The 27,387-nt window shown below is 34.1% G+C and overlaps 1 protein-coding gene across 4 annotated transcripts in view; it reads right to left on the bottom strand.

Moving 5' to 3' along the window:
- Positions 1-27,387, bottom strand: part of LOC132126990 (rap1 GTPase-GDP dissociation stimulator 1-like) — a 43,269-nt gene extending 15,882 nt beyond the window's left edge. For 2 of the 4 annotated variants that reach the window (XR_009427478.1, XM_059538612.1), the window contains exons 1-7: positions 26,997-27,386; positions 23,414-23,512; positions 22,383-22,505; positions 14,025-14,150; positions 9,078-9,224; positions 3,872-4,000; positions 3,636-3,761 (exon numbers count right to left, since the gene is read on the bottom strand). Coding sequence is in view for 3 of the 4 variants with exons in the window: in XM_059538612.1 (XP_059394595.1) it covers positions 3,636-3,761; positions 3,872-4,000; positions 9,078-9,224; positions 14,025-14,150; positions 22,383-22,505; positions 23,414-23,512; positions 26,997-27,000 (754 nt within the window). In the remaining variant the exon portion in view is untranslated. Of the gene's footprint in view, positions 1-3,635; positions 3,762-3,871; positions 4,001-9,077; positions 9,225-14,024; positions 14,151-22,382; positions 22,506-23,413; positions 23,513-26,996 lie in introns of all 4 variants that reach the window. The other 2 variants (XM_059538622.1, XM_059538629.1) reach the window with 2 other exon arrangements.

The following is a 27,387-nucleotide window of genomic DNA, read 5'->3' as shown; positions in this document are numbered from 1 at the left end:
CTTGATTTACTAAAGTTGAAATATATATATATTAATCGCGATTAATTGCATCCTAATATAAAGTTATTCTTCAGATAATATTTGAGTGTATACTGTGCATATTTATTATGTCTATATAAATACAAACATATGCATGTATATATTTAAGAAAAAATATTATGGATATATAAATACACACTCATACAGTATATATTTTCTTTTTAAATATTTACCTGTTATTATATTCATATTCTAATATTTTATATTATATATAAATATATTTAATATATAAACATATTATATATAATAGAAAATATTAGAATATGAATATAAACAGGTAAATATGTAAAAAAATATATACTGTATGAGTGTGTATTTATATATCCATAATAAATATACACAGTACACGTACATATATAATATAAACCAAAACTTTTATTTTGAATGCAATTAATCGCGATTAATCCTTTGACACGCACAAATTTAAAAACAAAACAATAACTAATAACTGTATCTTTAAAAAAAAGAAACATTTAAAATAGGACTTGTATTAGCAGAACCAGTGTTATTGTAGTTAACTAGAACTAAACTAAAATAAATATGATGATAAAAATAAAACACAAAGTAAACAAAAATAATCTATCTATCTATCTATCTATCTATCTATCTATCTATCTATCTATCTATCTATCTATCTATCTATCTATCTATCTGTCTATCTATCTATCTATCTATCTATCTATCTATCTATCTAGAGAATAGATGTTAAGGATGTTTTGTTGACAAAAACAAACACCTCTTTATTCACAGAACAAATAACACCTTATTATCTGTTTCCCTTCAATACACACTTCAACATTCAAGTTTCACCACCATCCCAGCACACACTCGCTGTCTTTCACACACAGCTTTCTTCCAGGTGCACATTTCAAATCCTCAGACGCGCTCGCAGACACACAGAGCAGCTGACCGCGGGGAGGATTCGCCTTCAGACCCCAGAGTCCTATTCTGAGGAGACCATGGTGCTGGCGACGGCAGTGATGACACTTATTATCCAAACAGAGAAGAAGCCGAGAAATCTCACGCATCTGCCTAATTGTAGCTTTCCCTCCCACGACTCAACCGCAGGTGATAGCCAGCGTCTCGGAAAACTCGTTTTAAGATATTTTCACCATCAAATAAGCCAGGTTTTGCACTGCGAGAGATGTCGGTCTCTATGGCTCGGCCGGTTTTGATGTTCCAGCTTACATGGAAACTGGAACATTTTTAAGAATAATATTTTGAGCGTAAACACTTGTTGGCTCATGCTCAAGCTTTCGGAGTCCAAACACAGCTGCAAACGCACGCATTCGTTCCATAAAGTGTCTTGTTTCTAACCACAACAGGTGGCAGAGTTTGACTCTCTATATAAGTAGCACAACACGCTCCGTCACTGGGTCAGAGGGTCTGAGGCGAGCTGCCTGATCAACAACTGCAGACCCTCAACTCATGCTGAAAGCAAAAGCAGCACGACTAACTGATGCATTCTGGAAATAAGAGAACAGAAATACATCAACTGTGAATTAACAAAACACAAGTGGTAATTTAAAACGCAAAGATAAAAACAAAAAACTCCTTACAAACACGTACCAATATACAGTGACAGTTATTGCTATGGTACTTTATGTATACACTGACAAAAATGATTATGGCCCCAATTAAATAACATCACATACTCCGCGCACGCACACACAAATAACGCAAATATTACTTTTTTTTAAATGTCGAACTGTATTGTAGTTTTATAAAAATTTAAATAAGCCGTTTGTTTATAAAGATAGCACCTATTTAAAAAAATGTCTTAAGTGCTTTCGGAGCTGTTCCCGTCTAACGTTAGCTTTACCACAGCCAGTCCTTCGGGAATCTGCCTTGTAATGTGGTCAAACATGAGATCTAAATTGTTTTGGATGGGTAATCTTTAATCTTCTTAATTATATGTTCTAGAGCAGTTTTTTGGGCGGTGGGCAAGGTTAGTTAGTGCTAGTAGTGGCGGCTCGTTCACTGATAAAAAATATTTTGTGGTGAAGTAAATACTACATAAAAACAAAAGTAATTTCTACATTAAATAATTTAGTTGAGGCGAGAATAAACAAAAATTGGTAATTCTATGTTAGTACTCAATTTAAGCTTGTAGAAATTAAAGTTGGAACTCATAAGTATATTTCACTTGGAACAGTTTGTTATGTTTACAAGGATTCTTTAAGTAAATGTCAAAGTTATGATCCCATATCTCCCATCATGCACTGGGGCATGAATTCGAGTTGTATTTACACTGTTTCATGAATGCTTTTATGTTAGGTTTAGTAACATATTTTTTGTGACGCCTGGAGTTCATTTTCTACTCAAAATGACCCATTCATACTCAAACACTACATTACTGGCGCTCTTGTTTGGGAGAGCAAAAATCTGTCTCTTGGATCAGAAAAAATAAAGTTAGAGTTTAAAATATTGACTTTGCTTCATTTGTCTAAATAATAATGTAAAATAGAATAAGAGATTAAAAAGCTATTGGATTAACATTAATATTAGTATGTAGAAATTAAATGATTAAACTGATCTGGTTGCACATAATTCATTTTAGTAAATTCTACTCAAAACAGTATAGTTAAGTGAAAGCCACAAAAACATTTTTGTACTTCAAATAAAATATGAAAAAATTGGTCTATTTGAGCTAGATGCCCAAGCAACATTTCTCATTAGTTTATTTGTCTTTGGTTTACCTTTCTGCAATAAAATTAAAATGTAAGTGTGTGTGATATATATATAGTGGTTTCAAATGATAAATGAGCATGTTGTGTTTTCATTTACAAATGAAACTATGTAAATGATTAACTCCTCACAGAAATACTATAGTATTTATAATCATGGTCTATTAAATAGTCAAAAAATAAAATAAAATATATGTTAAATTTAAAATGCAGTCCAGCAATAATTCCAGTCAGCATAATCAAAGCTTTATTTGCATGTCGAGCATTTACAGTAGGCTTTTATTTACAAAAGTATTCAGAATGTTAAGTAAATAAAAAAATATAACCAATAATAATAGGATAATAATAATAATAATAATAATAGCCTAATATACAATTATTACGGGGGAAAGACAATCAGTTAATGGATTTACAAGACTGTAAAATGTTTTTATATTTTATATTATGCACTTTATGTAACATTTTTCATGATAAACTTCATTTAAATGCTGACTATCGCACATAATACAGTCTATGCCTATGTTTAATATAATAATTTAATAATGAAATATTTTCTATAATAAATAATATAATAATTTCTTAATTCAAAATAAAATATTCATGAATCAGTCTCTGATAATCCCTGGTTGCTATGGTCACGCAGGTTTGTTTATGCATTAAACTCCCTCAACATAGCATCTCAAGGCCACAACATAATTTTTCACGTTTCCACGATATATATATATAGATTTTTTTTTTTTTTTTTGTGGATCAAAAAAATATGCAAACAGAAACACTTTCTTGACTTAACGTGGTACCATGCTAAAGAAGAAGTAATGTACTTATTGTAAGTGTTTCCCCAGAAGACACTATACGGACTGATTCATGAGTGTTCAATCGTTATTTAATGTTGATCACTGCGATTCTCACCGTTCTCAGCGAGTGGTGCCAACACCTCGAAGATCATCTCCTTCTTCTCGTGCTCCACCTGCTTACGGAAGAGGCGAACCAGCTCCTCTGCAATGTTAGTAGAGGCGAACTGCTCTTTACTGGACTCTGTTTGAGGAACAGACAAAAGAGACGCGCAAGATTTATCCAACATGTTCTGATGTATTTTAATATATGAAAATCTAAGGCAGTGTGACTGAATCGAATCAGTAACTCACCAAGCTCTGCCAAGTTGCCAAAGGCAATGAGGCACATCTCAGTGAGGGCGGTGTTTTGAGAATGAACGCCCAACAGTCTGACCAGGGTTGGGATCACACCCATGATGATCAGCTGAGCCTGCAGCGAGTCTAGACAGGAAACAGCAAACAGGAGACTCTCTTTATTCTGACAACACAGATAATACAGTATATTAGTCATTTACATTAATGGTTAAGTAATAAATACTCATCATTCTTCTGGTAATTACATTGCAATAAATTGAGCTTATCCAAACACAATTTTTATTTTCATTACAGATATTTATATCAAATGCCACACAATGAAAAAATTATTTTCACAATGAATAAAAATGCGGTTACTTGCTATCCGCCACCACTGTCATCAAAAATAAGTTTGTATTCGTGTTGTTATCGATAACTACAAGTGGAACTAAAACTATTAAACAATTTTTGTAAATGAAAAAACCTTGATAAAAAAAATACAACAACAAAATGAAAACCCTTGAACATAAATGAGAAATTAACAGAAATTAGGAATTAGTAGAAACAGTTTAATAGAAATGGATAGGAAATAACAGAAATAAATTAATATAAATGAATAGGAATTAATAGAAATAAATATTTTATATTACTTGTACTATTTTATTTTTAATTATGACTCATTTAAGTTTCTTTTTTTTATGTACATGGTTTCATTTCTTCAGCAAATCTTCTCAAACTAAATTATGTTAAAAGTAATCAAAAATTAATCACTTGTTATGAATCAACATCATTTATATCCTGCAATGTTTGAGAACAGGCTAGAGGCTGAAAGAGCTAATTTACCAGCTCAAATGCAGCCACATTATATAATGCTCTGAGATTTTATTTTTGTAAAGTGCTTAGCTGAGACTAGCACAGAAAATATAGTCTTGACCTGAAAATGTGAAAGATAAATCATGACCACAGTGGAACAAAGGACTGCTTAGCCATCACATTTCATGTACATATACGGGTCCTTCACCACTGAAATATCCAAATGTCTTTATAACAGAAATCTACCTGAGAATTAATTTTGCATCAATTTTCTATATATTTAATAGAGAATATCTTGTTGGTAATACATATCTTGTTGGACATACATACAACACATACATTACCAGGGCCGATATATTTTTAATGATTATCATCAGCCTGTAAGCTTTTCTATTGGGCTGATAATTTGACTTATTTTTAGTGGTTGACTAATACATTACCAATTTATCAACTGATATTTGAAAATTTTTAATTACTGGCATCTGCTTAGAAATTTTGGCCAATAAGTGTTAAAAGCAGCTTTTTGACAGCATTAAAAATGTCAGCATCTGAGCACAACTGTGAGAGTAATCTGTCCATGATTTCAAATGACTGTATGCTGACCTACAGTATATACAGTTTGCCACTATATCATGTCAGTGTACTGCATTTAAAATCAGTCTTACCTGGACTTACCTGCACTTGCCAGATTACGGAGTAAAAAAAAACACTCTACACTCTAAGATATTGTATCGCAATAGAAAAATAAATCAATCAATGTCAGCTGTCAACTACTTATTGTTATATTGCCTTTATATCAACCATTGGTCATCCTGCTCTCCAAGATATCGGTACAGGCCATTACAAAAAAAACAATACTGGTTGTCAACTACTTATTTTAATATCAGCTTTAGAAAAGCCATTGGTCACCCTGCTTTCTAAGATATTGTTTCGGTGATAAAAAAATATATATATTGGTTGACAACTAATTATAATATTGACTTATTTCAGTCATTGGTCACCCTGCTCTACAAAATATCGGTATCAGCTATATAAAAATTAAACATAAAAATTAAACAAACACATATCGGTTGACAACTACTTATTTTAATATCGGCTTTATTTTGCTCATAGGTCACCCTGCTCTCTTAAGATATTGGTTTTAGAAAAAAAAAATCAATATCGGTTGTTGACTACTTGTTTTAATATCGGCTTTATATCACTCATTGGTCACCCCACTCTCCAAGACATCAGTATCAGCTTTATAAATAAATATATATTGGTTGACAACTACTTATTATAATATTGACTTATTTCACTCATTGGTCACCCTGCTCTCCAACATATCGGTATCAGCTATATAAAAACCAAATAAACACATATCGGTTGACAACTACTTATTTTAATATCGGCTTTATTTCATTCATTGGTCACCCTTCTCTCTTAAGATATTGTAATCAGGAATAATAAAAAAATCATTATCGGTATACAACTACTTATTTTAATATTGGCTTTATATCGTCCATTGGTCACCCTGCTTTCTAAGATATCGGTATTGGCCCTAAAAAAATTAATATCGGTTGACAATTACTTATTATAATATTGTCACTCTGCTCTCTAAGATACAGCTATAAGCCATAAAAAATTAATACTAGTCAACCACTGTTTATTTTAAAAGCTCACTAAATGTATCATTTTATGTCTCGTTTATGTTTACTAACAGTCAAATTTTGCACAGCTGCACAAGTAAGCCCTTAAAATACCCAGTGAAAAGATGTTTCAGTTTGTCTAGAAATGTCTCGATGAGACACCAAGATGTGGGCGGCACCAGCACACATCTGGTGCCATCAATTTGTCAGGAAGCAGCTCAGTAAATTCAACGAAGCAAAGAGGAGATGGCAGCTGACACAACAGAGAGCTGTGTTAAAGAAGACGGCCCAGGCAGAGGAAAACATCCACAGTTAAACAGGAGAAAAAGTTATTGAGTATGAAAGACCATGGAAGCAGAGTTTGGTACAAAGAATTGTAGCACATAACCTTTAAAAAAATTATGCAACAGAAGTCCCTTCATCAAATTTAATAAACAGTTGACAGCCCAAAATGATTCCTCCCTACTACATAATTGCTTGTTATTTGCTTTATCGACCACAGAAGCTTTGTTTGCTGGTTTGAGAGCAAGAGGAACATTTGAGCAACAGCTATTGGCTAAATGTACCACCTAAGAAAACACAACATAACAAGCCTTGGCAGAACTGGACATTAGCCAGACATCATTGAGGAACTCCTGCCAGTAATCGAAGCCCAAATCATGTCAAGGAAATGTCAGCCGGGGACCTGCAGATCTCACTGATGGAGAATGAGTCACGTTTCCTAAAAGAACTGTGAAGTATTGCATCTCATTTAAAGCTCATATAAGATTGAAATGCTTTAAGTACTTTACTTTTTTAGTACTATGTATACTAAATCTAGATTTGACCAAATAACTGAATAATGAGTAACTTTACTCTTTATAATATAAATAACAAAAACACAAGCATTTCAAAGAATAATTCAATCCCTGGATGCTGAGTGGCCAATATAGCCTCTGAGGCATGCTAAAATAAATGATATACTAACAGATATGAAGCAACAACATTCAACAAGTACATAAATATGCCGTGTTTATTAAGTGTTGGGTTAAAAAAGCACTCTAAAATTCTGCTAATAGTATTTAATATACATTTTAACTATAATACATTTTCATTTTATTGCAATTAGCATTACATTCAGTTCACACTTACGTATATCCTTTGAAAGAATATTATTTCTGTAATAGTTATGATAAACTGTGATAGTTTAACGATAAAGTGTGCTGCTTCTTCACAAAGGAATGAATCAGCACTGAGAGACTTTATGGTTCAGTAAGTATTTTGGTTGCCAAGATATATATATAAGATCTGACCAGTCAAGTACAGTGAATAATGTACATAAAACCTCCCAAGTGATAAGCTTATGTGATTAGAGGAGTCATTTATATGGTGTCTTAGTAAACATGATGACAGGCTTCAAGTTAAAACAGATACGTGTTGCAAGGAAAAGCAATCTGTTACATGGCACAACATTTGAGAGAAAGAGAGATGAGGGAAAGAAAAGACTGGTTCAAAACATTGTGAGGATGATATTCGGCAATAAGTATCCCACTGGCTGTTCTCTTCAATTAAAATCATATCTCACCATTTATTTTCATCTGGAAACCGAAAACAAAAATGCCTGACCTAAATTTGTTGATTTGCACTAGCCTCTGGAAGCGAGGTGTAATAGATCGATAAAAGCTATTATCATTTCAAGCCTTGCCGGCAAACCGGGATGAGGGAAGCAGAGCTTGGCCTGTCCATCAATTATTCAAGGACATAAAGTCACAAAAGATGTACATTCACTCCCTGCATTCCCTTAAATATTAAACAATGCACTGCCCTGCTGAATAGCACAAGGCCAGAGCCTTATGTAACCTCCTGGGCATGCATGATACGGACACTGAAAGCTATAGGATCTGTCCCGAATACGTTTCCTGGGTGAACTATTCTTTTAAATGTGTCATTTTTTAATATGTTAATGCTAGTTTAATATGAACAGCCAATCAAAACGTTGCTCTGATAATTAGTAGAAAGCTGTATGTCATCATTTCCATTAGTCTCAATGGCAGCTGCTCAGCTGGTGTATTCAGCTCTGGAAGTAGTAAACCTGCATGATGGACTGTTCAATTAAAGGGATTTATTTTTTAAGTCAATCCCCAGTAAAATTACCTCAAGTCAGTGGAAAACTGAACAAAAAAGTGCACAATGCCATGTTTTGTATGCATTTTTTTTGTCAAATACACAGCTGCTTTAAAAAAAAAAAACTCTATATATATATAGTTTTTTTTACATTAAAAAATGTATTAAATCATTTTAAATAAACATTTAAAAAAAATAAGCTTATATAATTTTTTTAAATGAATATGTAATGATTTATTTATTTTTTGCTACTGCACACAACAAAATGTAACTATATTTATTATAGATTGTCATTTAAAAAAAAGCAAGACAGCTGAATTCATAACATTACTAAACATTAACACCATCTCCGGCTGCGAAGGACATGGAAGCTAATCACCACACAAAAGGAGCAGATTGTAGCCATTTGGTGAAAGACATTAGATTCAGAATACACAGAAGTTAAACAACACATAGGCTTTCTAAGAGTGGTCCCCTACAGATATTACTGTTAATGTTCAACTCTGAGGAAACACTGACTTCAGACTCAAACCAAAACACGTCTGTTTTTTTGAGAATCAGATTAAAAAAAATGGCCTTATCTACTGTATGAAGTATTGAATAATTTAAGAGAACATCTCAGACTATACCAATAAGGGACCATTCAAAAACATCGCCTGGTTTGGGGGATCGGTCATTACCATTATCATTGCTATAGTTCATCAGCATGCCACAAAAGACAGTCAAGAGCTTCCCGGTGGCCGGGTCAGTGCTTTCGGCCAGAGACTTAATGTGCTCGGCAACTATCTGAGCACCGCCCGCTGCGTCAACTGCACTTCTGCCCTCATCTGCAAAACAAAGAGGTCACATAAAAAAGAAAGAAACAATAAAAAAGGCAACCAATGACACAAAGAAACATCAACCTGGAACAGAATGACAGAAAAGAGGGTGTTAAAGGAATAGTTCAAGTCTTCCCGAACCATTCCTTTAATGGAGATATTCATGAACGCATCCTTATGGAATGTAATATGACAACTGATAACGTAAACACAAGAAAAAATAAGCATTTTGAGATAAAGGAAGAGATCAAAATGAGAAACTGTTTGCTGGAATCCACTGGATTTGTTTACGGCTGTCAGGTTGACATGAGGTGCAGACGTAACTAAAGGCAAAACCAGAGACCAGAAGTGCAGCAGAAGCACAGCAATCAAAATCCAGACTGCAGCAGAATCGCTAACAAGGGAAGGTGTTAAAAGATCCACAGAGATGCCGTGGTCCAGCGGAGGCCAGCATTATTTACTCAGAGCATCAAAGTCAAGAGCGTGGCTGGATCTTCTGACTCTTTTAAAAGCAACATGAAATGCAAACTAATTTACTTTTGCAGCATAATGTATTTCAAGCACAATTCAGCGAGAAAAACAAATGTAGGGTGGGCCTCAACATTATACATTGGGAAAAACTCAACAGTAACATCTGGAAAGGTTTAAATGTTATGGTGTGGCTATGTTCATTTATTCACGCCATGCCAGCATCAAGCCTACTTTCATGGCAATCTCAGAATAAATTACACAAGGTGTACAATTAACAAAAAGACATTTCAAATCTACACTAGACAAAAATTATAAAACACATTCAGGTGAAACATTTGTAAATAAATCCGCTAAACACACCTCTGAATAAAACCATTGTCTATTTACATTAAAAACAGCACAATCTAATAAAATATGCTTCCCAGTCATTTTAAGGCATGATGTTTTAAATATCCATGTGTGAGTCTTGTATGACCTAAAGGACTCCTTGTACAAACAACTTGCTCATACCTAGATTTAAAATTAGTACAAAATATTTTTATTACACTAGGTAAAATTACCAAAACAGCACCTAAAATTAAAATTTTCAATTCACAACAATAATTAAACAGTATATAAATAACACTAAAATATGACTGCTGATGATCACCTGTGCAAAACTCAATGACAAATTTTTTTACAATGTTATTGATGTTTTTAGCAGATTGCTACAGTATGTGGTGGGAGGGTTAGTGCTAGTCAAACTCAAAAAACTAAAATAATAATAAAAAGCCCATCCCCAAGTCTCCCGTCTTCACCATCGTGCATTACAACATGCTTTGACTACCTAAATAAAAGTGAAGCGGGGTCTCTTACGCAGCACTTTAATTCCATTTTTAGACATACACGTTTTCCAGTAAGCTCTGTGACCAGAGACATGAGTCAGCTTAGCTGGTATGAAGATTGTTTCAGGTTTGTTTACACTAATGCGTGCCCACACAGAGTCGACGGCAGCTACCTTCTACAACACGATTCGAGAAGACAGAACAAGAAGAGAGAACGTGATTTAGACGCAACAAAACAAAGTAAAAGATCTGAATACTGAAAACAAAGACATTGAACGATTCCCAAATTGGCTCCTTTGATGGGTTTTGGATGCGGTGCAGTGAAAAAGACAGCTTCTGTGTGGGGATTGCAAGCCCACGAAGCCTTGAGTGAAATGCATGATGATGACAAAGGGTCAGAGCCATCCGGGATCAAGTTCAGCTTCACCATTAAACACATCTGTGTCCGTTTGCCAAGGGCTTCTGATGCAATGCCATTTGTGTCTCTCTGTTATAAGTATTTGGACATCTACTTATTCAGCTTTCAGATGATGTAAACATCTCAATTTAAAAAAAATTTACCCTTAAGACTGGATTTGTGCTCCAGGGTCACATATTAGAATTAAAAACCATTCAAATAATAATTAAAAAGCAAAATTATTATTAAATACTTCTGTGAATCGGTTTATATCTTACTATATATCTGTCACTGCTGTAGATATATATATATATAATATACCTCTATCTGATGCATTCATAGTATACACAAAGTCATATGTATGAAATAAAACATTTGTAATTATGATAAACAGTATACTAAATTATAAATCAAAAAGTCAAAAGTATGATATACTAAGTGATTGTGACAATTGTGAAATAAAAAGTTGATATTATAAGATCTTTATAAGATAAAAAGTCACAATTAGGACGTAAAAAGTCAAAATTAGATGAGGTATTTTGAAATAGAAAGTAAAAACAAATGAGATACCAAGTCCCCATTTTGAAATAAAAATGCTTTAAATTTATAATTATGAAATAAAATTCAAATTAATGACATAAGTCATCAGTATGAAAAAGTCAAAATTATCAGATAAAGTCACAATTGACGATTCAAATCTAAAATACTAAGTCACAATTATGACTTTTTTTTTTTACTTTATTTAATTTTTGGAGAGATTTTGACTTCATGTCAAAATTATTACCTTTTTTTATGTTATAATTATGTTTTTTTTTTTCCTGTGTGGTGGAATTTTCCTTCCCTTCATACAGTATCAGCTACTTACAAACAGATAAATAAATACATACATAAAGAAATTAACTGTTTTAAAGGTTCACTGTAAAAATATTGAGCGCACTCACATGAGCAGAAGACTCATTATATCAGCTGCATAATAAAACTGCAGTTTTCTTTCTCATTTTTGATGTATTTTTTATTAAACATCAAGGTTAGGTGGTACATTACGACATGCTCGTCCATTATTTTAAAGCCACCAGGCTATAGTTAGCCCACAGCACTGAAGCATGATTTGCTGCCTGCTAATTGGTTGGGTGTTATGGGAGTGAAATTCCCGCTCTAGAGAGCTTTCGACTGAAAAACAATCTATGCAGTGCAGTATGAGTCAGCAATATTTTTCAACTGTAAATTTTCAATTGTAAATACCCCTTAAAAGTGAATTTGTCAATGTTATTACACAGTAGTACACTAAAATAAACACAAATAGAGTAAAAATCACACTTTGAGAAACTACTTTCTGACATATGATTTATGTTTAACAGGTTTAAAGAGCCACAGATGCGAGTCACTGGATTAAATTCAATAAATCTCCAGAAAAACGTCTGCATCCTCGTCTTTCCATCAGTCAAAATCTCTCGATCCTGAGAGCTCCTCAACTTCCCGTTTTTCATACAGACAAAGCTCTTTTTATTTCCCTAAACTCGACTCGTCCCAAAGGTTTCAGATATATATATATTGTATATATATATATATATATATATATATATATATATATATATATATATATATATATATATATATATATATATATATAACATACAGTAAATGTCACCACTGTATGGTTAAGATTACAAAGAAAAACACATTACAGCCTTAAAATATTTGTACAATCTCTCTACAACGAAAGGAGGAAAAAATGTGATATAATTTAAATTATCAACCACTGCTAGGTCATCAATATGATTCATTTACAAAATAATCACCAATGGACTACTTAATTATTGATGCGAAACTGTGCACGAATTCAATAATTCAACAGTCTAGAGTCTAATTATTCCTCTTCCACCACATTCACGTTGGGACGTAGTGTGCCGATAGACGATAGTATTGTTTATAGACGATACTCAGAGATATTGATCTCTTTATAATGCTAATCAATATTAGGGCTTATTTGTTCCATCATAATTATTTTTGCATGTTTTTACAGCGTTGTGCGTTATAACCAATCACACGGGATTACGTTGAGATTATGAATGCAGTGGCCAATCAGATGCGTTCAGATGAGTCATCGCTGAGTTTTGTTGCTCACTGCTCTCTCGCAAATTCTCTCATCATGGACAACAATGGGCATAGCATGTGCATAATATCATAATATGTGCATAAACTCGCGCTAGACTGAGCTTGTGATTATGTTCTTTGCTCATTTTCTGTAGCTGCTTTTTGAATAACTCAGGAAATGTAAGCATTATAATTCGCTTACAATGTTTCTATTGAATTATTATCATGTTAAATTCAAATTCAGTCACATGTGACCCTGGAGCACAAAACCAGTCTTAAGTCGCTGGGGTATATTGGTAGCAATAGCCAAAAAATAATTTTATGGGTCAAAATTATAGATTTTTCTTTTATGCCAAAAATCATTAGGATATTAAGTTAGGATCATGTTCCATGAAGATATTTTGCGAATTTTCTACCATAAACATATCAAAACTTGATTTATGATTAGTAATATACATTGCTAACAATTAATTTGGACAACTTCTCAAAATTTTGATTTTCTTGCACTCTCAGATTCCAGATTTTCAAATAGTTGTATCTCGGCCAAATATTGTCTGATTCTAACAAACCATAAATTAATGGAAAACTTCTTTAAATTGACACTTAAGAATGGTTTTGTGGTCCAGGGTCACATATTAAAAACATTAGGCTGCTTTGAGCCTTGCCTTACACTGGAATCGGTTCACTTTCTGGCTATGAAATTAATTAACACGATAATATTGTGTTTTATCAGCCTGATATCGCAGGCTGACGACAGGTCGATATGACAATTGAGCATATCACCAAACACTATTGGGACGTCTTCAACCAATCAGAATCAAGAATTCAGCAATGGTATAAGCTCTTGTACAATTACCTTTGGAAACCATGTGTGGAATGAAAAAGTGCTCAACTATCAGCTGCTCTGCCCGCCTCATGTCACTCATTCGGACAACTGTAGCAGCAGCTCCCCTTCAGATCATCCCAGACACTCGGAGAGGTCTCACAGTAGATGCGGCTGAGGGGGTGATAATGGGCACTTACGGCTGTCGTAGCAGATGTTGCCGAGGGCTCGTCCCGTCTGGAGCAGTATCTCCTGGTCCTTAGAGTTTAGCAGCTGAACCAGTGGAGGAATGAGGCCTGCTTCCACACACGGGCTCCTCATGAATTCTGCAGAGAAACAACCCTTTCAGCGCAATAAAACTTTATTAGATAAACACTGACTGACTAGAAAAATCTGCTGATAATTTACCAGGTTACTTTGGAGATGTGATAGGTTACAGATTACACAGATTACAAATCTCACGGTTCGAATCACACAACAGTTTTTGATCCACAGATCGGATCATTTTTCAGATCAGCAAGAAAAAATTATTTGAATTTAACTTGCTATCCATTTATTACTTCTATGATACCATTATTACTACTTCTATGATACCACAGCAAATACTACTAGATTAATTAAGAAAGTTTAAACATAATTAAAGAGACAAGAGAACAAATAAGAACAAATACACAAATTAGATATATAAAACAAGCATAGATAAATACAACACAATATGTATGTAAAATAAGGTTAGTAGTATTCAAATACAGAAATGTAATAATTACGGAAAGTAACACTGCATAGAGTTTACTATAGGAATCAAATATAGATTTTTTTTTGTTGTTTGATGATCATTAATGACAGCAGCAGTATTTATAGGACGCTGTCCCTTTAAGACCTGATGCACGGATCTGATATGATTATACACACGTTTTCATTCACTTGAGACATAACTGACTGCGTTTACCTGAATGATTGTCGAGATGGGTATTTTGTCATAATTTTATGTGTATGTGTCTTTTCAGAAGAGGATTCATTTCGGTGTTCGCCCGGCGTCTGAAACACGTGTGCGCTTCATGTGTGTGCGGCTGTGCACCTGGAGAACTGCGCGCGTGTAACAAAGTACCCTTTTGCCTTTTCTCTCTGGAATTGTTTAAAATACACTTGTGTGTGAAATAAAAATAACTACCGAAAACACTGACTCGAGCCTACTCAAAACAGAATGCAGCACAAGACTCCCTCTCTTGACGCAATATGACGCGATGTTAGAAAAAAAAAGTGGTTTTTAAGAACTGTCAAGGAAACAGTCACTTTTTCCTTCTAAATTTGTCCCCTCACGTCTTGTAAAACATTTTCAAATACTGCAGTAACTGTTCATATGGTATTTTTCATACAATGTTATATATTATTTAGAATTTTTTTAACATGCAATATGCCTTTAAGCTTTCACAGCATTTCATCCAGATCATCAGTAGCAAACAATGGACACTCTGCTGGACAAACTACACCATTTCAAGCATTTTATCTGCATTATATGTTATGTAAAAAAGAAAAGGTTCATATTGACAGCATATTCGCCGATACCGATATATCGGCGATAGGCTCATATCGGCCGATAATACTGGCAAAACGATATTATTACATATATAAATGTAATAATCATTTAGTACACTATATAATTTTGTTTATAACTTTTTGATATCCTAAAATTTTTAATTAGTTTTTATTTGTATATTTTCATTTTTCTTTTTAATTTGGTACAAGTTACAATAATTTTGTTTTGTGCATTTTTATTAGCTTTTAAATATTTCTGTTTAGTTTTACTTTGACATACTAAACTCTATTAAATAAAAACAATTTTAATGTATTTTGTTTCAGTTAGCTGCCAATGCAACATTTAAGATTTTTTTGTTATTTTGTTTGAATCGGTTTAATTTTATTTCAGATATTTGAATTAGCATAAATAAATAAACAATTTCATTTTAATCAACATTAACAACACTGACAAGCAGCATCAGTCACATTTAAAAAAAAATTAACTAACCAAAACAATTAAATATTTTGAAATGTTGAAATGTTTGAAATTCAAGAAAAATTATGTAAATAATGGCTTCTCATGGAAAGTTTAGTGCGCAAGTTCAAGTTTTTCACCTAAGTTATAGAATTTATTTCAGCTTTAATTCAATTAATACACTTAAAATAACATTTTATTTATTGATTTATTCAACCATTTTTAATAGTTTTAGTTAACAACAACACCGGTGCTAAGGAATTACCCTAATCAATGTACCAAAGTAACAGCTCAGTAAACTGTACTGTAGCAAATGCATCGCTTAAATCCTAGAATGTATCCTGCTCCTGTTAGAAAGTGCTGGAGACATTGCAGATGAAACGCAGAGGTTCCCCGAGGGACGCTGACAGCTGAATGCCAGCAGGAGCTGCCAGAGATCTGGCACACCAGCAGGCCACTGTCATTAGCTACCTAGCAAACTGCGAAAGGCCATACATTATTTTAACCTTTTTATCTCAGGCATTCTCCATACACTTCCAAACCCCATCTCTATCTGTCTGAAGTGCGCTTTAAAGAAACACTTGTGTAATTAGACTAAAAGCTTAAGGTGAAGAAGCACACTGATTCTGCAGGACTGCAAGTTGAGCCTGCATAATGTAAACCAGGCTAATAACAAATATATATATATATTTTAAAGATTTAGTACTTAAAAACCAGTGATCAAAGAGACTAATTAAGATGGTCAAAAAACACAGAATTACATGCTGCGCTGATGTGTTCACACAATAAATTGAATTGCCGATTTGCTGTTGCATAAGCAAGGTAACTTATCTGATGGCGAATGACTGTTTCTGTGAAACAGAGTTCAAAAACAGAATGAAATTACATCTACAAAGCAAAAAGGAAAAACAGATCCTCAGCTCCACAGAGAAAGCTCTCCTGTATTCTAGTTTATTGTGCCAAGCTGTTATTCAACCCAGATAAAGGTGTCATCTGTCGTTGCTGAAAATAACATTATTTGGTGTAATGAAATGTGTTTATGTGGTTTAAGGTAAAAAAAAAAACACATTTACCACATTATTGTTTCTCCTTATGCCCCGCCTTCTGAAGTGCATAGATTTTAACAAATCTCATCCTTCTGAAAAGCGAGGTGTGCTCTGATTGGCCAGCTATCCAGTGCATTGTGATTGGCCGAAAATACCTCAAGCGTGTGACAGAAACAGTACGCCCATTAACAAGCGTTGTGTTGTGTATTGCGTTGTAATGCATGTTTTTAAAGAGAAAACCTACATGTAATGAATATTAATATATAAGGCCATCCTTAAAAATATTCTTGTTTGCCGTAACCCGACCGACCATGTCAATTTAGGACCGACTCAATTTTTATTTTTTTTTGCTTTTAGTCCGACCGACTTGCCAATTGTAAATTTGCGTTAAGACCAACCAATTTTTTTTTTACGCTTCAAACTACATATGCAAAAGCAATAAAAGAATATTAATTATATTTAAGTATTGTAAATATATACATTTTCTAGGCCTACATAAAAACAAAGGTTATCTTCCTTAATTTTTTTTTTGGAGCGAGTCCAGCTTTTTTTTTTTTTTTGGAACACGCATCACACAGCAACTGCAGCTTCGGACACACGCAAATAATACTTCTGCACAATGTTTCTCTTTTTACAACAGAAATGTGAATTCTGCCGGTATTCAGACAGTCTCATGCATACAGATACAGATTCGGGCTAGAATCGCCTAGGGCTGTCAAAATAGCTGAAAAACTAAATTCGAATTTTTTACTTAAATATGATCAAAATTCGAATTGTATTAAAATTTAAAATGCATAATTTCAGTTAGGGTGAAGAAAGCTTTTTGCTTCTCTTCTGAGGCCTAAAGATAGCGCATCGATAAAAATATTACTGCACGTTTATTCAAAGCATTAGAATACATGACTGTAAAAAAAACAACAAAATATTTAAAATAATTTTTATGAACCAATTATTATTAATTAAGTTGCTTAAAGAACTATAAACAAAACAGCATCATGTATGCATGCACTGTTAAATAAATAAAAGGGCGGAAACCCAGTCACACAGAACAATTTTTTTTTCATTTAAAAACATGAGATGCAGTGGGATGGGGAACAAAAACCCAACATAAAGTCTTGAGAAATTTTTAGAAAATTAATTTAAATACATTAATTTTACATGTCTTTCTAAACATGCGGCTCTCTTGTGCGAGACGCGAGTCCAAGGGTGTTCCTCTAGAAAATGCGCGAAATATGCTTTCTGTGTGAGCGGCTTGGTTTCAGTTTTGATGTAAACAAGATCTTCTCCACATTGATGTTTTTTTTTTTTTTTTTGTAGTGGCTTCAACTGGATGGGCTAACATAACCTTATAATGCAATGCCACATACATCGTGCGTCACTGATAAAGATCAAGTATACTTCGGCCGTCCGCACACTGTCTGCATTATGTCCTTTTCGTCATCCGCGTGCATGCATTTTTTGAAATTACATTTTATAAAGAGTAGTAAATTAAAAGTGCTTACTGCGGTTATAAATATTCATTTTCTAATATAGCACTGCCTATCGGAGGACTGAATCACGCATAGTGCGGTGTGTTTATGAGTCAACTCTATTTTTATCTGTTTGTCTGTTTTGAGATCGACTGGTTCCACTGGGCTGATCTTATAGCTTAATATTAATAAAGACATGCATGAACAGCCACAGACTTGACTGCAGCATCAGTGAAATAGCAGAGAAAAGCAGAGACAAACAAACAGACCTGAGTGGCGAAACAGGTTTATTAAGGCTAGTGAAATGAAGGCAGTATATTAAGGCTAAAAATTAAGACATTGATTATATTATTATACCATCAGGTTTTTTTTTTCCCTTACATTACAAAAATATATCTCTGAAGAACTGAACAGTCATTTTTGAACACGCACAATGTATATTTTAGTTATATCAGTAGACTAAATAAATGGCATAACATGGGCCCAGTGTAATTGTATCATCATTGGAATAATATTCAGGGTTTCCCATACATTCATTAATTTGTGGTAATATCAACGCTGACCGCCACGGATTGATTCTGATTTTTAAACTATTTAATATGGGTACAATTGTATTTTATTGTAGAGCTGCGCGCTGCTTGCTCCCTCCCTCTCACAAACTGACAACGGAGGTACGCACGACTAGCCCCTCCTCTTCGAACACGATCTGAATCAAAACACGGATTGTTGCCGGTGCTTAATGCTTATTCCCCCAGCGAAGATCCCAGAATCAATCCGGAGTTGAATGGTTAGTAATGAACACTGTTGCTCAACATAACTCTGAGAAGTTAGTCTATGTTAAGCGCTGTCGCGTTTCCATTACAGATTGGCGCAAAACTTTTGTGTTTTCTTCTTCTTCTAAATATCGATAAACAACTATTGCGAAATGACGGCGTTTCCATTAACCGATGTTATGCGACTAAAACGTCATTTTTTTCCTCTCGCGATCAGTTATTCCAAAAATCATGGCAACGGACGTTGGTAGGTTTATATATATCACAGCCACCAGACTAGACATTATATTATTATTATCTCCAGGTTCAGGTTGGTGTGTGTTGGTTTTTGTCCACCTCAATCTCCAGGTTTGTGTGTGTGTGTCAGAGTCTGTGTGTGTCCACCTCCAGGTCCAGTTTGGTGTGTGTGTGAGCCTGTGTGTGTGTGTGTGTGTGTGTGTGAGAGTGTGTGTGTGTCTTTTTGAATGTTTGAGTGTGTGAGCCTGTGTTTGAGTGTGTTAGTAAGTTTGTGAGTTTGAGTGTGTGTGCGTGTGTTTGTTTGTTTGTGTTTGTTTGTTTGTGTGTGTGTGTGTGTGTGTGTGTGTGTGTGTGTCCATCTCCAGGTCCAGGGGGGTATTCCAGAAAGCAGGTTATGTGACTTACCCTGGTAAGTTTAGGAGTAAGTAAGCGGATAACCTCTGCTTTCGGTTCCAAAAACGGAGGTAACTTTCAGGTTATGTTAGTTGTCATAGCAACTCACTCTCTGAACATAACCTGCTCCAGAGCTTCCAGGATTAGTTCACTTAACATACATATATATATATATATATATATATGTTAATGAGGAAGCGCTAATATAAGTAATAAATAAGGTAATTTATTATTCTAATATGATTATTTCTTTTATTGGCATATATAAGAGTTATCTGTAAATTATGTATTAAGAGGTATGTATAAATTATAAAACACTATGACAAGGTAATGTTTAACTTATATATATATTTATATATTTTATTTATTATATGTTATATCTCACTGCATGGAGTGGCATTTTTCTATAATGTCTAAATTCTAAATCAAAATACATATCTGATATGACTTAATGTATAATTAGCATAAAACAAACAATATAATTCACATTCTCAAGTATTAAAGATTAAATGGAAAAAAATAAAAATGATTACACAGCCATCAATTAGGTGGCGATATGCTCTAAGCATGTAAACAACTAATTAACAAAAGAAGAAGAAAGAAACAGCATGGCGCGCTTTTTCTTAGCGTCCGTTTCTATAGTGACTCGTCGATTCGTCGCTCTGTTGAGAATGTCTTGAGTCTTAACCAGGAACATACTCTGAGTTGAATTAACTTACTCCCGGACAAGTTTTTGGAACCACATACCTCGAGTAAGCAAGGTTTGGGGTTAATCAACCGAGAGTTCAGGTTTTAGTTCACGGTAAGTTAACCCTGCTTTCTGGAATACCCCCCAGGTTTGTGTGTCTGTGTGTGAGCAAAATTTGCAACAAGAAGTCTGTGGAGCAGTCATAGCATAGAAAGTGTAGCAATGGCTAAGTGTTGGCAATGGAAATGTGTACTTGTCACTAAAAATATATGAGATATATTTATGATATATATATATATATATATATATATATATGATATATTTAACTTAAACCCCCCCCCCCCAAACACCGCACCACCACAAATAGAATCTAATTCTGTGGGAAACACTGATATTATAGCAGGGCTTTATAATTAGCTTTATTGGAGGGCTGGATAATCGAATTGAACATTTGAAGGGGAACAAAGGGGTGGGGGCCGTCCCAATCTCTTCCTCGGGGGCCTATAAAACTAGAAAATTTTCAAACTCTGCGGTAAGATTAAATAACATTACCAACACAAACATACACCGTATAAAAGTTTACCATTAGTGCTGTCTGCCAATCCATAAAAAAATTAACTAATCGCAATTTTTTGTAATTAATCGTGATTAATCACATACTAATATATTTATATTGTCAATTTCACACTGAACCTCCAAATTAATGTAGAAACAACAAATATGGTAATATATTTTAAATATTTTTATTATTTAGGTTTTTTTTTACCAAGTTACCTATTTATTAAGACCAGTACCATGATATCAATAATGCTAATGATGTCACTATTACATGAATTTCCCCTCAATTGTATCTAATTGTATTAATTATAGCAGTATTATTGAAAACCATTATTTTTAACATTTAATATGATAAAAATTTTGACATGCTTCTGACACGCTGTCTGAATTGGCTGAACGTGCAGACTTTCAAACTATACTCCATTTTACACTCATCTTAGTCCAGTGTCTGCGCTATTTCTCTCCAGAAGTTATGACTGATAACTAGGGCAAGCCGATTTGGCAAAAAAAAAAAAAAATCTAGATTTCTAGCTATTTTTAACAAGTCAAATTAAAAATGTAACTACAACATGATCCAAAAGACGTTTTCTTTATTAACCCTCTAGTTAAAGGAAATTCTTTCAGCCTGTCACCATGATGCAAACGTGATATATAAGACATGCAGTAGTGGTTCTTTACTGGTTTTTTATTTGCTTGCGCTGCTTTTCCATAGTTTTTCTATATAAACATGGATGCGCTTGACTGTTGCGTTCGCGTCTCTTGCGGCATCTCATGCCTTAAACGGCATTAAACGGCATTTAAGTTAAAAGTTCACTCCCATCTCCTTGCCTTTTTTTTATTATTCCACGGCCCATGTCACATCTTTGACAACAAGGGAGTGCATTCTGTGTGAATGGCAACTAGCGATATGAGCACGTCACACACGAGCGGTTAATCTCGTATGCTGACATGTGACTGATTGTTCTTCTCCATTAACTGTTATCACCGGCATATTGTCAGTGTCTAATTCTAACATTTGGTAATATCTCTATTCAAAATCGTGATTCCTCGATTTCTAAAAAATTAAATAGTGGCAAAACATTAAATTTGAATTAATCGATAGTTTTTTTACGATTACTATTTTAAATGTGTTTGTTTGTTTGTTTTTCTACCATTTAGCAACAGACATAATAGATTAGATTTGTTTTATACAGGCCCATTTTTGTCCAATTAAGAGGCATTTTTGCCCGCAGCCAACACACGCTCTGCCTATGATTGTGTTGTAAATATGAGGATCTCCTTGTCAGAATAGGCTGGTTTAAGCCACTGTGGACTTCTGCATGAACTTGCATCCACACCCTTAGGTGTCAGTAAGTCCAAAATGATGTAGGAAGCAACAACTGGCGATGCAGGAGCACTTACCATTTTTGGCCACCTCTGCAATGATGTTGGCTACTTTAGGTGTGCATGAGTTCTGCGCAGACAGAAGAGCAGGCATCCTGCCAAGAACACCCATCTCCTGGATCTTTCCACTGGTCTCAACATCTGAAAACAGAGCCAGGAACATCAGTAGATTATATGATAGTACCTTGGCAATAAATTACAGTCACCTTTTTAAAGCGCTGCAAGAGTGTTTCAACACATGTCTGAGGTTATGATGGTAAATTTGACATCTTTCACTCTTCTGACAGCCATAATCAAAATCTATTGGAAATGTCACTATCAGAGCAAATGGAAACACAAAAATCACATTTGCTGTTGTCTTCCATTCACCACTATAGAAACCTATCCTTGTACGATGGCTTCCTCTTCTGAGAGCACCAGAATTGTGAAAATGGTCCATTTAGGACTTACACAGGGTTCACTTTTTGAACAATGAATTTCCACAATGTACATGTCCTTTAAAGTGGTTCATGATTACTAGAAAAGATTGGTGGGACAGATTTTCATTCTGCATCTGCACCAGAAAACCTATCAAGTCTCTCAACCAGTTACACTGATGTTAACACCAATGTTGGTTTGTGGGGAGGTTTTACACAACCACATATAAAAAGCAGTAACTAGCTGCTGAAACTAATACATTTTAGAGCACAACAAACCTAGGAACAGGTTCTTATCCGCCTGCTAACAAAGTCATATTTACAATAGTTCTGTTATTGCTAACTACTACTAAAAACCAATTTTTTTAACTAAAACGCATGCCTTCCATTTACATTTAATCAGGTTTTCAGTTGGCTACTTTTTTCTTGCCAATGTGACACAGCAGAATAAAAAATAGCTGCAAGGTTTTTATCATCAAAATGGATTTAGTTCAGTCCCACATTAATCTGAATATAAGAGGCCTAAGCTGTCCTTAAGTCAAGGCTCCTGCCCTTTTCAATCATTCTTCATTTCAGCTGATGCTGTGACGAACGAGGAAAATGAACAGCTATATAAAAGACATGCAGACTTACTATTTTGGGCCAAAGCTTTGAGCAGGCAGTCCAAGCAGCCCTCGACACTGTCTGCTGACGAGAGCTTCAGCGTCTTCAGGGCTTCGCTCAGGTTATCTGCTGATGGACGAGAAATAATGGACAGCTTTATCTCTTCAGTGGTTTACAACTGCACAAAATCATGAAACGACAAATCACCTATTTCTATAAAGCACGGCGTTCTCAAGGAGCCCAAATCAATTAACTGCTGTAGACAATCTACTGCATGCTACATCTACTTCTGTCCTCTGATTGACAGTTTATACTTTTTTTGCAAATCAAAGGCCTTTTAGTATCACTGATCAAAATATTTATCTTCCTGTGAAATCTTTACTGATTTTCATAAAGTAATTTTGATATTTACTTCTATATTCTAAGTAATATTTCAAGATTACCATTTACAGAAGCAACTAATGACATCATTAAAAAAAAAAATAGAGCTTTAGAGAGCTTTGATTATATAACGTAAGCATTTTATTATCCCCTTAATACATTTTTTATTAAATAAATTCCTAAAATAAATCCCTCATTCATTCATTAAGAAGACATTTATTGGGAAATATAATAATGCATTATATTTACATGCATTTGATTTACTCAACAAGCTATCATGATATCTTCTTAATTTTGGCCACATTAATATAGAAAACGGCATCTTAGTCCATATTTTAGCTCAGTTTTGGCCTCTAAATAAAAACAATATATATATTTTAGCCCAAACTGAGCTAAAATACGGACTAAGATGCCGTTTTCTATATTAATAATCTTTGTCCTCAAGTATGAGCTCTATATTGTCTTATACTATATATATGAGCCATAAAACTTTTATGTATCAAATATAATATGCAACATATGCAAAAAAAAATAATAATAAATTCTAGATTTTTTTCAGTGTTTTGTATATAATACTTAAAAAAAAAACTGATTTTTTTTCAGAGTTACTTAATCCTTTACAGGGTTAATTTGATAACTATACATACCAATATAAGAATTACTAATAAAAAAGTTTGTCTTAAAGTCTGTATGTTTCTGAACTTCATTAAGACAGTGAGCACTGAGGTCAACAGGGTCGAGTCCAGATCTCGGGTCCCAGAACTCATCATAATACACTCATTCTGCTGACGCTTTAATGCAAAGTTTTCATGCATTATCTGGGAACTCGACCCATGACTTTGGTGTCGCAGATGCCATGCTCTACTGTCTGATTCACAGAAACATCTGTCATGATTGGAGGCTCTTTACTAAGGTAGAAGAGCTCAACCATAGGCCAATTAAAGTGTGAATATGGTTGTCACTCTGGGGATGTTTAAAGCCAGTGAAGCCTTCGTTCCATTAACAGACTCCCAACAAATCACGTCGAGAGAAAGGCCAACAGAGACCATGAGTCAGATCTATCATCAAATCACCCGTCTACTTTATATTTAATCAAGAAAAAAGAAATAAAAGCACAAATTCCCTTGAACTTTCAGATGCAATTTAACTACATCATACTCCTGCATAAAGCATAACTACTATAGTACACAAACATACTTATTAAACCAGCTCCAAGTTCAAATGAAAATAAAATCAAACAAAAAAAGTGTTTTCTGCAAAAAATAAATAAACAAATATATGGTGCAATTTTCTACACAAAACGATTGTGTCTTCTTTGTGTTCGTTTGGATACCAAAAAAGTGAATTTGAATGACAAATTGTTGAAAAAAGCTAAAATTACCTAAAAGTTTTCATATGTTAAAATAATAAAAACACTGCATTTGGAGGTAACAGAATCCAGACAAGCATGCTTTTGGTGTGAATTAATATGTTGCAATTATACCAAACTCTGCCAAAATAGTATGCAAATAAAATTAATTATCTTAATTTTGTTGCGCAATATTTTCGAAATGCGCACATTTGATTTAAATAGAGGGATAGCACATACACAAATAATAATTTTGTTATCATTTACTCGCCCTCATGTAGTTTCAAACCTGTATGAGTTTGTTTTCTGTTAAACACAAAAGAAGATGATTTGAAGAATGCTGGTGGCTGAACAATTGCTGGTACCCATTGACATCTATAGTATGTGAAATAAAAAAAACTATGGAAGTCAATGGATACCTGCAACTATTCAATTATCAACGTTCTTCAAAATATGTTCTTCATTGTTTAACAAAAGAAAGAAATGTGTACAGGTCAACTGATCAATCTCACTTTTGTTCAGCTCTATTTTCAATTCGGCATGAAATCAGAGCTGATTCTATTTCTTTTCTTGATGCATGTTACTGATCATATTGTGAATTATTCATTCATGCATTTTTTAAATAGTTTTAATTTGTAATCTGTAATGGAAATAAAAGCTTTAAGATTTCTTTAGCTGTTTCACGTCATACTACGGTAGTAAAGTCAATGTCGGTTTCATATCAAATGATATTTTTTTAAATAATTTGTCAGCGTTTTGTTCATTAAATGGAAGTCAAAGGAACATTACAGTAATAGCATGAGAGTAAATTTCTGGTTGAACTATCCCTTTAAAGAAAGAAAAGAAAATAATGTGTTTAAGCCCTAAAACTTGCACAGATGACACACGTAACAGCATACATATGATATTAATAATAATATAAATGATAGCATCAGTTAATAAGAACTAGTTCTGTCCAACGATTAATTGCAAAATAAAAGTTTTTGTTTACATAATATATGTGTGTGTCTTATATTTATATTGTGTATATTTATTATGTATATATAAAATAATACACACACACATAGAATATATTTTGAAAGTATTGACATGCATATATTTATATTAATTATATAACAGATAAATACATTTAATATATAAACAAAATATTTTTCTTATATATATATATATATGTGTGTGTATATATTATATATAGACATAATAAATATACACACATATATTATGTAAACAAAATGTTTATTTGGGATGCAATTAATCGTGATTAATCGTTTGTCAGCACTAATAAGAACATATTTCTGATTTTATGTCAAATAACGTTACTTGTGACTACTGCTGGAGCAAATGTCTGCTCATATGTGACCTGCTTTTCTGCCGACTCACCATCTAACTGTTTCATGATCCAGATTGTTCAAATTCATCTGAATTGGTTTGACATGGATGTTCACCACACATGCACTGATCTCCAGGTGTCTACTTCACATATTTGAGTCAAGTATTGCATCACAGGCTGTCAATCAACACAAGACCGGGATGCACTGGGGATGTCTAAGAAATATGAGACGTGTTTATTTATCCCACATCTAAATACTCATTGTCTTCAAGCACTGGTGATCATCTCACCGAGCCAGATGAATAGAAGTAGCTCAGAAATGAAGGATGAGCATGTGTGGTCCTGTTGTGCATGTGTTAATAATCCATCACAGCCTGTCTCTGAAGGATGGGCTCTATCTATAATGTGAACACGCTCTGTTACTGTCTGAGCCACTCACTCTCACACTCACTAGCATGCATTCATCATTTGTGTGTTTAATATTAATTACTGATCATGAGGAGTTCATATTCTTCAGCAGATATCTGCAAGTCGTCATGTTTCGCGATACTCACCCATCTGGCTAGTATGTGATGGTCCTGAAGGGCTCGGAGTGTGCTCTCCGGAGGACTGAGTGTACTGGTTATCTCGAGGCGGGTACCGGATCGGTCTCGGTTCGCTCGTCAGACAGATATCCGGGCAAGGCCCACCTTAACCCCCGCTGCTCCGGTGAAAACAGCCTCTGCCGCTATAGATGTAACGTTAGCGGGGAGATGCATACAACCGGGTGAAAGCCCTCTGTGCTGATGTCGAGGATTACGTTATTTTACCCGAAGAGATGAAGAGTCAGACTTGTGTGCATTAAAATAAATACAGCTGCACTTCCTTCTAGTGAGCGAGCGGACAGAGTCTCCGCTCAGTAAGCCCCGCCTTCCTCTCAGCTGATTGGTTTGTGGTCCGCAAAGA

The sequence above is a fragment of the Carassius carassius genome, chromosome 3 (assembly GCF_963082965.1).
Source record: "Carassius carassius chromosome 3, fCarCar2.1, whole genome shotgun sequence".
Lineage (NCBI taxonomy): Eukaryota > Metazoa > Chordata > Actinopteri > Cypriniformes > Cyprinidae > Carassius > Carassius carassius.
Note: the sequence above shows the minus strand (reverse complement) of the source record. Positions and strands in the feature narration are given on the sequence as shown.